This window comes from Haliotis rubra, unplaced genomic scaffold (assembly GCF_003918875.1).
Source record: "Haliotis rubra isolate DU_JTF1 unplaced genomic scaffold, ASM391887v1 Scf397, whole genome shotgun sequence".
Lineage (NCBI taxonomy): Eukaryota > Metazoa > Mollusca > Gastropoda > Lepetellida > Haliotidae > Haliotis > Haliotis rubra.
The window spans coordinates 378141-395067 of NW_025767076.1; the positions used below are offsets into that span (position 1 = coordinate 378141).

At 41.1% G+C, this 16927-nt stretch overlaps 1 protein-coding gene across 1 annotated transcript in view; it reads right to left on the bottom strand.

The window, feature by feature from the left end:
* Window positions 1–5205: 5205 nt before the first annotated feature.
* Window positions 5206–16927, bottom strand: part of LOC124286951 (neurogenic locus notch homolog protein 1-like) — a 29110-nt gene continuing 17388 nt past the window's right edge. The window contains exons 20-33 of the mRNA XM_046723408.1: window positions 16228–16332; window positions 15224–15340; window positions 14313–14417; window positions 13900–14013; window positions 12344–12442; window positions 12082–12189; window positions 11598–11738; window positions 11169–11366; window positions 10527–10742; window positions 7786–7935; window positions 6976–7361; window positions 6650–6764; window positions 6060–6139; window positions 5206–5599 (exon numbers count right to left, since the gene is read on the bottom strand). Of these exons, the coding sequence (XP_046579364.1) occupies window positions 5558–5599; window positions 6060–6139; window positions 6650–6764; window positions 6976–7361; window positions 7786–7935; window positions 10527–10742; window positions 11169–11366; window positions 11598–11738; window positions 12082–12189; window positions 12344–12442; window positions 13900–14013; window positions 14313–14417; window positions 15224–15340; window positions 16228–16332 (1976 nt within the window). The 3' untranslated portion in view covers window positions 5206–5557. The remainder of the gene's footprint in view (window positions 5600–6059; window positions 6140–6649; window positions 6765–6975; window positions 7362–7785; window positions 7936–10526; window positions 10743–11168; window positions 11367–11597; window positions 11739–12081; window positions 12190–12343; window positions 12443–13899; window positions 14014–14312; window positions 14418–15223; window positions 15341–16227; window positions 16333–16927) is intronic.

The following is a 16927-nucleotide window of genomic DNA, read 5'->3' on the forward strand; positions in this document are numbered from 1 at the left end:
AATGTTGGTATGCCTCAGAACCAACCTCCTGCTGTTTTCATTGTTTTGGTTGTATGGACACAAGTCACCTTGTCATGATGAAGTTTTAGGCTGAGTTCATCTTGAAATGACAAGATGCAATCTGTAACTGGACCAACATACCATTGCCCATCATCAGAGGAAAGCTCATCACTAAATGGCTTAATACTGTTAGCTTACACTCAGACAAGTAGACACCATTCTGGTATCATATGTTAGAGTGAATGAATCTCAATAAGGCTTTCAAACTATAATTAGTTGGTTAATAGTAAATGGTATATTAACACATTTGTATAAGCATTCATTATTTGTGTATAATTACATATTTATGCCATAAGGAAATGGTTGTGAAAAATAATATCAGATGTGTTCTGTCACATTGTGCCATAGTGGCGCACACGAGGAGGTCAGAATTACATACAGCTGATCATGCTGATGGAGAATCATCTGGAGAATATGTATGAAGGTTGTACTGATCTGTAAGACTGCCATTCTAGATATGGCTGTCAGTGGCTCTTCTTTGTCTTGTGTGTCTCAAAGAAGCCAATATATGTTATCCTGGTTAATGTTGGAGCCCTGTCTGCCATATGTCAGTGTGCTATGTTCGCCATGTAGAGGGTGTTCTGTCCAAGTAAAGAAAGGATGGTTCTCCATAGTACACTTTCTTTCTTTAATTCAAGTGGAATTTCCTGCTTATGGTTTAATGGAAATTAGATCACATATCAAGCAGTTTGAAGTTATAGTAACATAAGAATTATTATTACTCAACTGAACTGATATCTATCACCCGATTCAGTATGACAGAATTCCAGGTGTTCAGTCTGGGTGTTACTGTTTACTGATGAGTGTGTTTATAGTTCAGAGGTAGGTTAGCCCAGATGTGGACACTGGCTTTAGTTTGGTGACTTACTGTTGTGTTGAATCAACTGCTATTTGTTTGTATGTAGCATGGACACCAATAAACACACTCAGTGATTTATGATGATGTACAAATAATGGAAGTGTCACAATTATATATGTTCATTCTCGGGTTGCACTACATAGTGTTGTACAAAGGTGATGATCTACATTTGTGATTCAACTTCATAATTCCTGTAGTGACTGAAGCAGGGTTTGTGAGAAGATGGGTGGTATTATTGTTTACTTCATTGGGTCACAAGACTATAAATATAATGACTATAAAACACAACTAAAAGTAGGGAAAATTTGATTCCAGCTACCAGGGTTACCTATGGTATTGAATGGTAAATAATAGCAAATGCCTTTTTATCCCCGGCATGTATATAGTCGACGCCTTGTCCATCTGTCTGTCTGTCTGTCCGTCCATCTGTGAATAATCATTTTGTTACCAGAGCATAACTCAAAAACCATGAAAACAACTGGTCAATATTTTTCAACAAAAATCGATTTATACAGCAAACAGAACCTAAAGTGGTGCCTTTTGCTATTTATAGATTTTTGTCATGTATATTTTTCTCGGTTTCCATGGAAACGATTCGAACTAAGTCTCAAAAGGGTGGGGTGGGCATTGTTTCCGGAGCACAACTCGAAAACTTTTCAATATCTTTCAGCAAAACTTGGCAGATATATGAGGCAGATCCCAAAGTGGTGCCTTTTGCTAGTTACAGGTTTTTGTCATTTATATTTTTCTCAGTTTCCATGGAAACAATTTGGACTTAGTCCCAAGAGGGAGGGGTGGGCTTCGTTTCCAGAGCACAACTTGCAAACTGTTCAATATCTTTGAACGTTTCTATGGAAATGATTCGGACTTAGTCTAAAAAAATCAAGTTGGACTTTAAGTAACTGTTAGATGATTTGTTCTTTCAGATATGTTGGGGCCGGGGGGATTTGTCATCTTCTGATGACTCTTGTTGTCTTATACCATGAATAACATCAGATGGACATTCCTGCCTTGAGAATAGAAGTTGTCAAGCTATGATATAACTGTATAACCTGCAGATGCCTTGAGAATAGAAGTTGTCAAGCTATGATATAACTGTATAACCTCCAGATGCCTTGAGTGTTGAAACCCTTGCCTTTCTGTACAAAGCCATTTCTAAGGTGTGTATTCTTTTACATATATTTTATTAAGATGTATATTGTTACATTTTCTGCATATTTTATCACCATAACCGTCCATAGACTCTAGTTGTACTGTCTTTCATGCCAAACCTGTTTATAAAACAGAGGATAGTTCCCACATGACTGTTGTTGTACCATACATGTCTAATTGTAGAACCGTTTGTTTTTATTTGAATTTAACTCCATGAATAAAGTTGGCATGCTATGTATGCTGATGTATTGTTAGGTGTATTGTATGTGTGAAGGTGACTGTGTAGGTTATCAAGAAACCAGGACTTATTCCACAGGAATATTCTTGTGTGGAGAACTGTTAGCAGGACCAGGATCTTTGCCTATGGATTAGAATCCCTCCCTGTTCAGTATATCAGCACCGTACCCATGGTCTTACCAATCTTACCCGTGAAGGTCCGGGTTAGAATATTAATCTACAGTAACCCATGCTTGTCGTAAGAGGCGACTAACGGATCGGGTGGTCAGGCTCGCTGACTTGGTTGACACATGTCATCGGTTCCCAATTGCGCAGATCGATGCTCATGCTGTTGATCAAAGGATTGTCTGGTCCAGACTCGATTATTTACAGACCGCCGCCATATAGCTGGAATATTGCTGAGTGTGGCGTAAAAGTAAACTCACTCACTCACTCTTACCAATCTAAGACTTGCAACACTTTCACCTGTGGCCCAATTGTGGTGATCTATGCTCATGCTGTTGATCACTGGATTGCCTTGTCCAGACTTGATTATTTACAGACCGCTGCCATATAGCTGGAATATTAGTTAGTTAAACAACAAATAAACAAACTAACAAACTTTCACTGGTGGTTTAACTTAAGTACAGGGCAGAGTCCAACACACTTCTTGTGGTTTAACTTAAGTACAGGGCAGAGTCCAACACACTCCTTGTGGTTTAACTTAAGTACAGGGCAGAGTCCAACACACTCCTTGTGGTTTAACTTAAGTACAGGGCAGAGTCCAACACACTCCTTGTGGTTTAACTTAAGTACAGGGCAGAGTCCAACACACTCCTTGTGGTTTAACTTAAGTACAGGGCAGAGTCCAACACACTCCTTGTGGTTTAACTTAAGTACAGGGCAGAGTCCAACACACTTCTTGTGGTTTAACTTAAGTACAGGGCAGAGTCCAACACACTCCTTGTGGTTTAACTTAAGTACAGGGCTGAGTCCAACACACTTCTTGTGGTTTAACTTAAGTACAGGGCAGAGTCCAACACACTTCTTGTGGTTTCACTTAAGTACAGGGCAGAGTCCAACACACTCCTTGTGGTTTAACTTAAGTACAGGGCAGAGTCCAACACACTTCTTGTGGTTTAACTTAAGTACAGGGCAGAGTCCAACACACTTCTTGTGGTTTAACTTAAGTACAGGGCTGAGTCCAACACACTTCTTGTGGTTTAACTTAAGTACAGGGCAGAGTCCAACACACTTCTTGTGGTTTCACTTAAGTACAGGGCAGAGTCCAACACACTTCTTGTGGTTTAACTTAAGTACAGGGCAGAGTCCAACACACTCCTTGTGGTTTAACTTAAGTACAGGGCAGAGTCCAACACACTCCTTGTGGTTTAACTTAAGTACAGGGCAGAGTCCAACACACTTCTTGTGGTTTAACTTAAGTACAGGGCAGAGTCCAACACACTCCTTGTGATTGTCAATACTGCCCATGATGAATCGGTCAAACCCAGTTTTATGCCAAAGGTCCTCCCATTTAAACATACACTATATACACTATCACTGATATGCTGATGGACAAGGGAACACATTAGCAGGAGGAATATTACTGCTGTGTTCAGACTGTCTGCCTTCAGTAAAAGGACACAGGGAGGACGATCTTAACCATAAGCAGTTTACCAGTGTTGAAGTTAGAGCAAACATGTACAACATACTTGGGCCTGCCTGCCTGCCTGCCACCATGATGTCATGAGGTTGGCATCATTCTCCACGAAATGAATGTATCACTCACACCACAATACACATTGCCTGACAATCTCACACAACTGGTGGCACACACAATGTCACACACATTTTCCCCTCCATGTTCCTACTTCCAGGAACTTAAGACCATTGTCTGTTCTCCCTTCCATCAGAATACCCCCACTGAGATTGTTGTCAAATCAAAGTTCAAGAATTTGAAACGAGTTTATCTTCAACATGTTTCTAAGAAACTGGCATACAAAATAATGTGTTGTTTATAAAACATTATTTCTTATCTGTTCTTATTAGGGGAAGAGAGTCATGGTTGTATTTTGTACATGCCCAGATACTGATCTTGTCAGATATTTTAATGTTTGATATTCTTCATGATGTATTTTGCTTTTTTCAGGTTATGTGTTCATAATTTTACTTTAATCATGTTTTTCCAAGGGTTTTACATCAAGCATTATCAATGCTATAAGCTTATGAATGAATAAATATGGCTTTCATAAAAAAAAAAAATGTTATTGTTTTTATTCTGTAAGTGTCTTTAAATGTTTGAAATATATTCTGTAGTTGTGTGCTGTATGCTGTCATTAGACTACTTAAGATGTTGTTAAGTAGAGTAATGCTCGTGCTGTTGATCACTTGATTGTCGGATCCAGGGTCGTGTTGAACAACAAACAAACAACATCTAACCCACTCTTGATGGCTCTCGCTCCTTGGCTGACTCTACAAGGAAAGACTCCTTGTGTGAACAATACTGCTTCTCTATGGTGCGAGAAATGTGTCTGAGTGGGGTATTCTTAACTGCAGCATGGTATCTCAGTGAGCTAGCACTATAAAACCAGCTTAAGTCTGGGCTAGTACAAGCGGCCATACATACACACGCATGCACGTCGTCATATGAGCGAAATATTCTTAAGAACGACGTGAAACCCCATTTCACCTCAACTACTACAACATACTGGCCGGGGAAGCTACAATGACCCACTGCCCCGGAGTCTCTCCGAGTGCCCCGGGATAGATCGTAGAATTGAATCCAACCCGGTTAGTGACATTTGGTTTCATGTATCTTCCTCCTTCAGGGTCGAGCTACATTACCTCATGGATTTCCAGTAAGTAATATGCCACGAATTACTTCCCTATATGTATCAAATAAATACACCACGAATATGTCTAATTGCAGAATTGTATTTGCAACACTTCAGATATAACATGTACAATATAGCACATAACTGTGCCCAATATCAATTTAACAAACCTGCTTACATCTCCATAAGAAGGACAATTGCATATTTAGACAGTGATAAGTTACAAGGAACACATAAGAAGCGGGTTAGCTACCCAACAGTAAGTAGGTCGGCACAGCCGAGGACGCACAGGACATGGTACAGATGATAGCTGTAGTTGAGGTCAGCCGCGGTAGGCACAGTACGATGCAGAATGAATATGAAGTTTACGTGAGAGGTTTAGTGTGAACTCGTATTAACAAGTTCAACAGTATCAGCATTTGTTTATTTGTAGAAACTAGAACAGCTCGCCAGGGTCGCACAGAATCCAGAATCGAGCCTGAAAAAAGCAATGATAGTAATTAGGAGATACCGACAGACTCAATCTGCTGACTAATATTGAAAAGTGTGCCTGTTGCTAGGATATTCATGATTAAGTGTTTCTCCTGGATAATTAGGGAAAAAGAAAGCTTTTAAGTTCTTATGATTATTATATCATACAATGATTGTATATACGAATTGAAATTGAAAAGACATGGATAACATTTTTATCAGATAATGTGATGTTTATAATTATCGACTTAAACAAATTATGCTTCTGAGGGAACTGTTAACATCAATTTAACATCTACTTCCCGTTATGGATGTATCTCTCCATAAGTACATATTTGCTCTTTTGCAGGTTCTAACTGGTTAATGTAACACACTGATCTTGGTTGTCGAGTGCTGGCACATGGAGTGATGGACTGTGTGACGTGTGTATGTGTTGACCACTATGTATGTGGACACATCAGACTTACCCAGTCGATGAAGCCTTCAAACGACCTATACAGGTAGCCCTGGCCAACCTGTACTGGACATTCACGGGCGGAGATTTTACCTGGTGGAAGAAGAGGAGGACCAGGAGATAAACGGTAATATATATAGCAGAGTATACAGTCGGCTACAGACAACAACTGACATGTGAAACTGTTGATGAGTCACTCAACATTCAGTGCAATCCAAAATACGATCGTGTCAAGATATCTAGCGTTAACGGTTCAATGAATACGACCCTGTCAAGATATCTAGCGTTAATGGTTCAATGAATACGATCGTATCAAGATATCTAGCGTTAATGGTTTCATGAATACGATCGTATCAAGATATCTAGCGTTAATGGTTTCATGAATACGATCGTATCAAGATATCTAGCGTTAATGGTTTCATGAATACGATCGTATCAAGATATCTAGCGTTAATGGTTTCATGAATACGTAAATGGAGCACATGCCCTATGGTTTGGACTATATTATGTGAAACTGATAACCATTGTATGCATCGTATCGCCGACAACGCACCATCTGTGTGTCCGGTATAACCCACACTAAGCCGTGGACCAACAACTCACCTCCAAGTGTCACTGTGTCAGTCCGTCTGACTCCACCTGCTCCCTTTACACTTCCTGTCAAGTCGTAGGACCCGCCCTCAGTACGGACATACCTTAACTCTAGAGTGACCCAGCCCTGAAAAACAAGTCATCGCTATCATCACTGGATCAGTTGCATATATGACGTGGATCTGGGGACAGGATAGCCCAGTCTTCCTGTAAGTAGGCATTTTAATGTTTTGGGGTTGTGTTCCTTGGCTTGCCATGGAGCTTCATCCCACAATAAGCTAAGAAATGTTTTAGTGAAACATTGTTCAAAGTGAACTTTCCAATCACAACGAACTTACAGCATCAGTTGTATACTGAAGATCGACTGCGGTCTCTTGGCTGTTACCCTCAGCAACCACCTTGAAGTATGCTTGGCCGCTGTCGGAGCTGGTAGGGCGTACTGTGATGGCCATGCTGGCAGTGACGTTGCAGTCACCGTTGCTGATAACGGCGTATTCCTGACCTGGGGTCAGGAGAGATGTTTGGATGCGCACACGGGCCACAAACACGGGATTGTGGAAGCCAGACTTGGCGAAAGGATTGAGGAAGACACGGCTGTTACCGGTGAAGTTGCCAGCCTTTCCGTCGGCACCAGTTCTTGTAACCAGATCGACGTTCTCGAAGACGAAAGAGCTGTTGCTTTTATCGTTAAACTCAATGGGCCAGTCAGCATTGTCACAGGAGTCTGCAGGCAACGAAATAAGTCAACGTGAGACCAGAAAAAATCCAGTATGTGGGTGATAACGATCGGTCATAGCTTACCAACATGTCTAATGACACAGCAGTTGGCAACAGGTGTGTCTCCAGGATTTGGTTACATTGTCTTTGGAACCTAAGACATGCATAAACCGTTCTTGATACAAAGTTTACGAAAAACAGACAAAATACAGTGCCATATGAATTGTGAATCTTCACTTTGTGAAAACATGAGGTGCCTTGTGCCAGGACTGGCTGACCATTATCCTTGGCCTGTCACCACACTGCACGTGCTCTATAGTTTCACGAAGTGGTCAATGGTTCCTGCCTGATTCGTCCCAACACCACGTTGTAACTTGAACACTGTTGACAACGGCGTCAAACTAAACACACTCACTCATTCCTGAGCTTACCGACTCTCTGTCTGGGCCGTGTGTCATGCACACATGTGCATGCGTCCAGATCAAACACGGTGCCTGGGCCGCAAGGGAATCTCTCCCTCGTATCCCTAGTGATCATGTAGAAGGCTTGCGGATCAGCTGGGTCAGGTGTGAGGTTACATCCTGGAAACAACCCGACACATGTGTTTTTATCGTAAATAGAGGAGGGCAGGGCATTTTCTATACTGTGAGAAATAACGGTATTTTGACGGCTTGTTTACATTCAGAACTGCTTCAGTTACGAGATATATAAGGGAACTCTTTGCTGTTTTGTGTTGACGGTGAGGTCTGGTCGTGGGAGGTCAATGTGGGATATCATCCGACCAGGGGGAGTCAGCGCCATTTTTGTACAACGGTCGATAGCAATCGGAACTGATAACAGTGCATATCAACGGGATATATGTACCGTTTATTAGCAGTTATGTTGTAATTATGTTACTTAGGCTGTTTGGTGTGGTATACTGCTGTACAGTTTGTAATGTCATCACTCGTACTTGCGTTAAAGTACGTAAGATAAAGCCGTGTTTACGGCGAATGTCTTGACCGTAAGATAAAGTCATGTTTACGGCGAATGTCTTGACCGTAAGATAAAGTCGTGTTTACGGTGAATGTCTTGACCGTAAGATAAAGTCGTGTTTACGGCGAATGTCTTGACAGCTTGTTGCCAGTAAAAGAACCCCCAAATTAGACGCTCCAATCGCAGCCCTAAACATCTTCCTTCAACGTCACTTTAAGTGACAATCAACTGCCGGTACTATCACCTTAATGACAACAGTCTGTATTGTACGTCAACCATACGTTTCCCTGGCAACAGAAGAGATATATTTACTAAGTTTAGTTGTATACGTTTCCCTGGCTACAGAAGAGTTATATTTACTAAGTTTAGTTGTATACGTTTCCCTGGCTACAGAAGAGATATATTTACTAAGTTTAGTTGTATACGTTTCACAGGCTACAGAAGAGATATATTTACTAAGTTTAGTTGTATACGTTTCCAGGCTACAGAAGAGATATATTTACTAAGTTTAGTTGTATACGTTTCACAGGCTACAGAAGAGATATATTTACTAAGTTTAGTTGTATACGTTTCACAGGCTACAGAAGAGATATATTTACTAAGTTTAGTTGTATACGTTTCCCTGGCAACAGAAGAGATAGATTTACTAAGTTTAGTTGTATACGTTTCCCAGGCTACGTTTCACAGGCTACAGAAGAGAGATATATTTACTAAGTTTAGTTGTATACGTTTCCCTGGCTACAGAAGAGATATATTTACTAAGTTTAGTTGTATACGTTTCACAGGCTACAGAAGAGATATATTTTACTAAGTTTAGTTGTATACGTTTCACAGGCTACAGAAGAGATATATATATTTACTAAGTTTAGTTGTATACGTTTCCCTGGCAACAGAAGAGATATATTTACTAAGTTTAGTTGTATACGTTTCCCTGGCTACAGAAGAGATATATTTAACTAAGTTTAGTTGTATACGTTTCCCAGGCTACAGAAGAGAGAGATATATTTACTAAGTTTAGTTGTATACGTTTCCCTGGCTACAGAAGAGATATATTTACTATGTTTAGTTGTATACATTTCACAGGCTACAGAAGAGATATATTTACTAAGTTTAGTTGTATACGTACAGAAGAGATATATTTACTAAGTTTAGTTGTATACGTTTCCCTGGCTAAGAGATATATTAAGTTTAGTTGTATACGTTTCCTGGCTACAGAAGAGATATATTTACTAAGAAGAAGAGATATTTTACTAAGTTTAGTTGTATACGTTTCCCTGGCTACAGAAGAGATATATTTACTAAGAGTTGTATATATTTACAGAAGAGATATATTTACTAAGTTTAGTTGTATACGTTTCCTTTAGGCTACAGAAGAGATATATATTACTAAGTTTAGTTGTATACGTTTCCCTGGCTACAGAAGAGATATATTTACTAAGTTTAGTTGTATACGTTTCCCTGGCTACAGAAGAGATATATTTACTAAGTTTAGTTGTATACGTTTCCCTGGCTACAGAAGAGATATATTTACTAAGTTTAGTTGTATACGTTTCCCAGGCTACAGAAGAGATATATTTACTAAGTTTAGTTGTATATGTTTCACAGGCTACAGAAGAGATATATTTACTAAGTTTCGTTTAGTTGTATATGCTACAGAAGAGATATATTTTTAGTTTGTATACTAAGTTTAGTTGTATATGTTTCACAGGCTACAGAAGAGATATATTTACTAAGTTTAGTTGTTTATGTTTCACAGGCTACAGAAGAGATATATTTACTAAGTTTAGTTGTATACGTTTCACAGGCTACAGAAGAGATATATTTACTAAGTTTAGTTGTATACGTTTCCCTGGCTACAGAAGAGATATATTTACTAAGTTTAGTTGTATACGTTTCACAGGCTACAGAAGAGATATATTTACTAAGTTTAGTTGTATACGTTTCACAGGCTACAGAAGAGATATATTTACTAAGTTTAGTTGTATATGTTTCACAGGCTACAGAAGAGAGATATTTACTGAGTTTAGTTGTATATGTTTCCCCTTTTGAATATGCAAATGTATTATCAATTTATGACGTCATTCAACCGAGGTAAATCTCATCACTCGACTAATTAAGATGCATTTTGAAATGAATTTTGTAAACTCGTTCATTTATTTCGATCACGACTTTAAAATGTTTCTGGGTGGCCCCTTACTCTGTTCTCCAGGACATGGTGGCCTGCTGGTCTCGTCACGTGCGCAGGTTTCGCCGCAGTTGGGGTCGGGGACGCAGCGACTAAGTCCACGGTCGTAGCCCTGCCCGGGGAGACAGCACATGCTCTGGGCGGTCCTCCCATTGAAACAACGCCAATAGGGTTGGCACTCCCGGATATGGGAGTACGTGCTGTTGCTTGCTTTACCAATACAAAAGTCTGGAAATGGCATGAGATGGAAAAGTATTCGTTAACTGTCATCAGGTGATTTCAGGTGATAATTTGTCTTTAAGAACATATAAACACACTAGCTCTGAATCATGTTCAGAACAGGAATCAACGTTTTTCCAAAAAATAATATTTTATTAAATCGTAGGGATAATTAGCTTAAAATTTTCAAAATAACATTAAGGTGCTACTGTGCCAGGAGTAAACCCAGATACAGTTGCAAGGACACCGTGATCATCCAGATGATCTCTGGGCACTCCGGAATATTTAAATGATCAATGGGGACGGCCATTGTTGGTGTACGGTACGGACGATGAACCGTGGAGGTATTGCAATAGAATGTTTGTTTATAAGTACTTTGTATTTAAATTATATTTGGAATGCATTTGCGATCACATACTGTTTAGGTGGCCTTACCGTCTCTACAGGAGACCTGGTCGGGGAAGTTGCAGACAAGCGTTCTCTGATCGAAAAGAGTTCCAGGAGGACATTCAAAGATAGTTGGCACTGGTGGCCCGCTAACAGCCTCCACACAGCGCACAAACAAGTCACATCTCTGCTGGACACCAGTGTAGCCAATGCCGTTCCGGTAGGAGCAGTCATCACACAGGTTGGCTGGAATCAGTGCACCAGCATTCAGGAAACGTTAACTCGAGGACACAATCAGACAGGCATACAGGATTACGCATTATATACTTAATTATACTGATTCTTCAGATACTGTATACCTTTACAGAAAGGGGAGGCAAAATTTCGGTTTGAATCTATAGTGAGTGGGGAGGACACTTGACAATCAAACAATTACAAAGGTGTCATAAGTACCCCACTGGCCCATAAAAGTTATACCTCTCAGTTCAATATCACATCGTGGTCCTCCCATAAATCTTGGACACGTGGTGCAGACGCAGCGGCCATGACAGTCCGTGGTGGCCACGCCTCCTGGGCCGCAGAGTTCCTCGGAGTTGTCGCAGGTACCTGCCCTTACAGCTGTGGAAGAACAGAGAGGAACCACTTAACTCAATGTCATAATCCAGCCACTGACCCAAGATCCAACCCACCATCTAACACCGAGATATAAGAGCCCAGCGTCCCGATCCACAAAGCGTCCGCAGTGCTACGACATCCGTAGGCCTTTTTTAAAACAGTAGAGTTACGACAGTTTGTAACGTTACGAATGCTTTGTTGATCGGGACGCTAGTGTTTGTTGCCAAACCATGCCTGTTGAGACATATGTGTATAATGTCAATGCGTCAACAATGATATTATGCATTGGTTTCTACGGATAAAATAGAGATAAAATGGTTGCATGATGTCTCCAGACGTTACTCACTAAACTGGCACAGAGTCCCCGTGAAACCAGAGCGACACCGACAGGAACACGGGTTGCTAACGAAGACACCTCCATTCTGACAGATCAGGTTACACGTGGGAGGCTGATCTGAAAAATAACGCAACATTAACATGAATACGTTATTGTGGGTGGGTGTGGGAAAACTGCAGCGTAGAACAACGTTCAGTTACCCCGAGGACATCGTTCTGAGCGGTATGAGTACCCCCGGGGGGAACGTGACGCGTGATTGGTTGGTACCTACCGCTGCATGTCAGTCCAGTGAAACCAGGGTCACAGCTACACGAGCAGATGCCATTGGAGGACACAACTCTGCCGTTCTCGCAGTAGGTCAGACTGCAATCTGAAAACAATTGTCATTATTACGTAGAGTCAATTTTGGTAGGTACATGTATCCATATGTTTATCCAGTATACTTAGTGCGGGCATTTTGATACCTGACAGGTTCATGTCCTTGTGGCTGTGTGGGACAAATACAGTGTGACACAACGATCTTCGTACACAGTTTGCCGTGTCATGTATCCTCCAGAGATAGGATACATATCACGAATTTAACTGACGAAATGTATCCGTATCCATAACGTACTCCTATGTTTGTAACAACTGTTTCCTGTATTTATTGTCTCCCCCTGAAGCCATACCGCAAGAATTGTCTTCCCCTGAAATCATACCGCGAGGAATGTCTCCCCCTGAAGTCATACCGCTAGAATTGTCTCCCCCCCTGAAATCATACCGCGAGGAATGTCTCCCCTTGACATATACCGCGAGAATTGTCTCCCCCTGAAGTCATACCGCGTGAATTGTCTCCCCCTGAAGTCATACCGCGAGGAATGTCTCCCCTTGATGTCATATCACGGGGAGTGCCCCTCATGACGACATAGCGCGGAGACCAGCCTGGCGTGGTTATTTTACACTTGGGAATCGTAGAGGGACTCTGCGTTTAATAGACATTTCCTGTGATAATATAAGTTTTTCGTGGTAATATTTCAGCTATGACAAGAACAGACTGTTGAAATAAAGAGCATACCAACCATGATGTGTATGTACACTTATTACCAACCATGATGTGTATGTACACTTATTACCAACCATGATGTGTATGTACACTTATTAACCAACCAACCAAGATGTGTATGTACACTTATTACCAACCATGATGTGTATGTACACTTATTACCAACCATGATGTGTATGTACACTTATTACCAACCAAGATGTGTATGTACACTTATTACCAACCATGATGTGTATGTACACTTATTACCAACCAAGATGTGTATGTACACTTATTACCAACCAAGATGTGTATGTACCCTTATTACCAACCATGATGTGTATGTACACTTATTACCAACCAAGATGATGTACATGTATTACACTTATTACCAACCAAGATGTGTATGTACACTTATTACCAACCATGATGTGTATGTACACTTATTGCCAACCATGATGTGTATGTACACTTATTGCCAACCAAGATGTGTATGTACATTTATTGCTCAAATGATTCCTGTCCGGCATGATCACAATATATGTCTGCTGCAGCGGATGGTTTTTACTGGTGGTATCAAGCCCAAACGCCTGGAATGTACTCGATTTTGTACACGTAGCAGTGGTATTGCATAATACTGATGAGGGCATACCTATCGCTGGCTCACAGTGATCTTCGTACCGGATACTCACTGGATCATGTGACACAACATCATCTAAGATTTGGCAAGCAGACCCGATTGAATCAACATGCTACTGGCCGAAATTAGAAGACTTTGACTACACAACAGGGATGTGAGTACTTACCTGGTGGGACAATTTCACAGTTGAGACCAGACGTTCCCACGGGGCAGACGCATCTACAGATGTTTCCAAATGGCCTGTTGGTTCCGCCGTTCTGGCACGCTCGTTGGTCGCAAGCTTTAACAGAACAGTACACTCCAGATGATCCTTGTACACAGGACATTTGTGATATCATAAATGAATTCAGAGCGGATTCAGAAAACAAATGATTGCAACACTGCACGTAGAGCTTGATCAAATTAGGAGACTTTAAATACTTAGCGAGTATGGTGAACGGCCCCTCCCCAGCTCGGCTTCTGTTCGTATTAGTCAGCATTATGCAACTAAGCTAAGGAACGCAGTAATACTTACAGCGAGCACTGACAGTGCCACCTATCCTCTGCATCATATCCTCAAAGAACGATGAATCAACTTACCTTGTTCACAGTTGAGACCGGAAGTTCCCACGGGGCATTGGCATCTGCAGGTGTTTCCAATTCGCGTGTTGGTTCCGCCGTTCTGGCACGCGCTTGGGTCGCAAGCTTAAACAGGACAGTACAAATACATTCCACGTGTACTTTGTAAATACACACGAATTTTGGGACATTATAAATGAATTCAAAACAGAAAGGAATGATAATTACGATGTAATGGACTTAATGACTCAACAGACAAATTCATTTTGATGCCATCATCAGTCCATGTTTTAGTGAAAGTAGGTCCCTTTCAAAATGCTGTACAAATATATTTGGAGTAAACTGATAAAAATAGATGCGATGATCCACATACTTAACATATTCACATTTCAAATATATGGGGTGGCCGTATGTTTCTGAACGTTCATCGTTCCGAAATGCCATAATAAGCCCATACCCCTAATGTACAGTACACAACTCTGTGCACTTAAAAGAACCCCCGAATCCGTTGGTATTTGACCAGATGGTGGCCACATGAATACGTGCAAACACCTAGTTGCGGGTACAGCAACGTGCAGTGAACTTGCACAAAGTACTGTGACTATGTGTCCCAGTCCACTCAGCTGTGAATGGGTACCTCGTAAGGATGGGAAAGCCACACTAACTCGGTGCGCCTGCAAGAGTTGTATGGTCCCCAGGGAGTAGAGATTGATAATACGATGTGCAGCTGAGATTGACATCCAGTAATCGAGGGAAAAAACAAAGCGCCTTTGAGCAGCTGAGCTGGATATCGGCGCTATACAAATGTTAGTATGTATGTATGTATACCTTTCTATAATAGGCGAAGGCCGTCTTACCGCCTTGTATACACACGTTCAGTCAATCTAAATTGGCCGCGGCGTTACTGAGGCTGCATAACATTCACTACTCACGTATAAGAATTCGAGCTCCACAAAATTGCCCAGTAAATCCATTGGGGCACTGGCACACACAGCGTCCGCCACTCACGACCGGTGTACCGCCATTCTGACAGAGTTGGGGATCACAGACTGGCGGTGATAATCATACTTTTAACAATGATAATGGTAGAGGAGCACATTAATAATGTACATGAAAAATAAGCTCGCCATTTTTGTTTCATTACACCTGATTCCCTGAAAGAAGTAATTAAGATGTCTAAAGCTAACACTGCGCCAAGGCCTGGTGGTAATGAAACCGGTAATGGAAACCGTTCCCTCCAAAAACATGACGTCACTGTTTCAAGTCTCCCCAGGATGCAGGGGATGTTTTTCTTTGTTCTGAAAATGTGGAACAATACTTCTCCCCGCGAAAAAGTGATTTGACTGACCCCCAAAACTTCCACCCTATTAAATGTCAGAATACACAATACAAAATATTGACAGGGTGTCTTACATCTCTTGTCTCATCATACTGCACCTCTAGTGATATTTACACGGAGCAGAAAGGAGCCAGAAAGGGATGTTGGGGTTGCAATATCAATTGCTGGTTCAAGAAAATATCCTTGAAGAGGCAAAACCTTACCATCTTAACCTCTCAATAGAAAAGTCTACCATTCTGTAGCTCACGAATCGACTTTTAAGGCACAAGAATGTATTTCCCTCCCTGAGCGATCACGTCTTTACTCAGGTCTTTAATGAAAAGCAGGTCAACTCAGCTTGTGATGTATAGCAAGGCCAGGCGCTGACTTCAGAACCAATTTCCATTAGAAGAGGAATATTTAAATTTTCTATTTGCCTGTGTGTAAGGGAACTGCGCTGATGATGAGCCTAAGAAGACAGGATCATCACCACCATCCACACTGTATCGACATTGTCGTTAACATAACCATTTCAAGCGACTAGTCTTGACTCCAACAGAAAAAGATCGCGATTTCAGTTATTATAGATTCCAGCCGCCATGTTCACGGGCTACTCACCGGGGGTTTGGCAAAATTGTCCGCTGAATGCTACTGGGCATGCGCAGTTGCACTGTGCGTTCGGTGATGGGAATCCTCCGTTTTGGCATGGGTTTGATGCGCAAGCTGAAATGATCAACTTGTTTGGATATCTGTTGTAACAACTCGTTTTTTCGTCAGTATGTAAGTGAATAATGATAATATCACATACTTTTCTTTTTACTCGTCATGCTAGAGAGCAATTTACTCCGTGAACTGGTATCAATAACCTTCAAGACGAATCCATCACAAAATATTACATACTGTCTTCAATTACATTCAATAGCAGCAACAATCTGAAACATTATACATTTCAAAGATAGTAACTCCTTATAATGCCCTACAATCTGAAACATTATACATTTCAAAGATAGTAACTCCTTATAATGCCCTACAATCTGAAACATTATACATTTCAAAGATAGTAACTCCTTATAATGCCCTACAATCGGGGTTTTATTACTCAGTAAGGTCATATTCGTCCCTTAAAACACATTTACAAAGGTATTCCAGCGAGTGGTTGTCAAACCAAAGGACGTTTCTACATTGACAGGATATGGGTGTACTGGTCGGTTGAGAGTCCGTGTACAGGGCATCAGTGAGGTATCTACCAACATGGTATCTCAGTGGGTTGCTATAAGAACTGGCATTAGACCGGACTTTTGCCAATAGCCTCTCACAG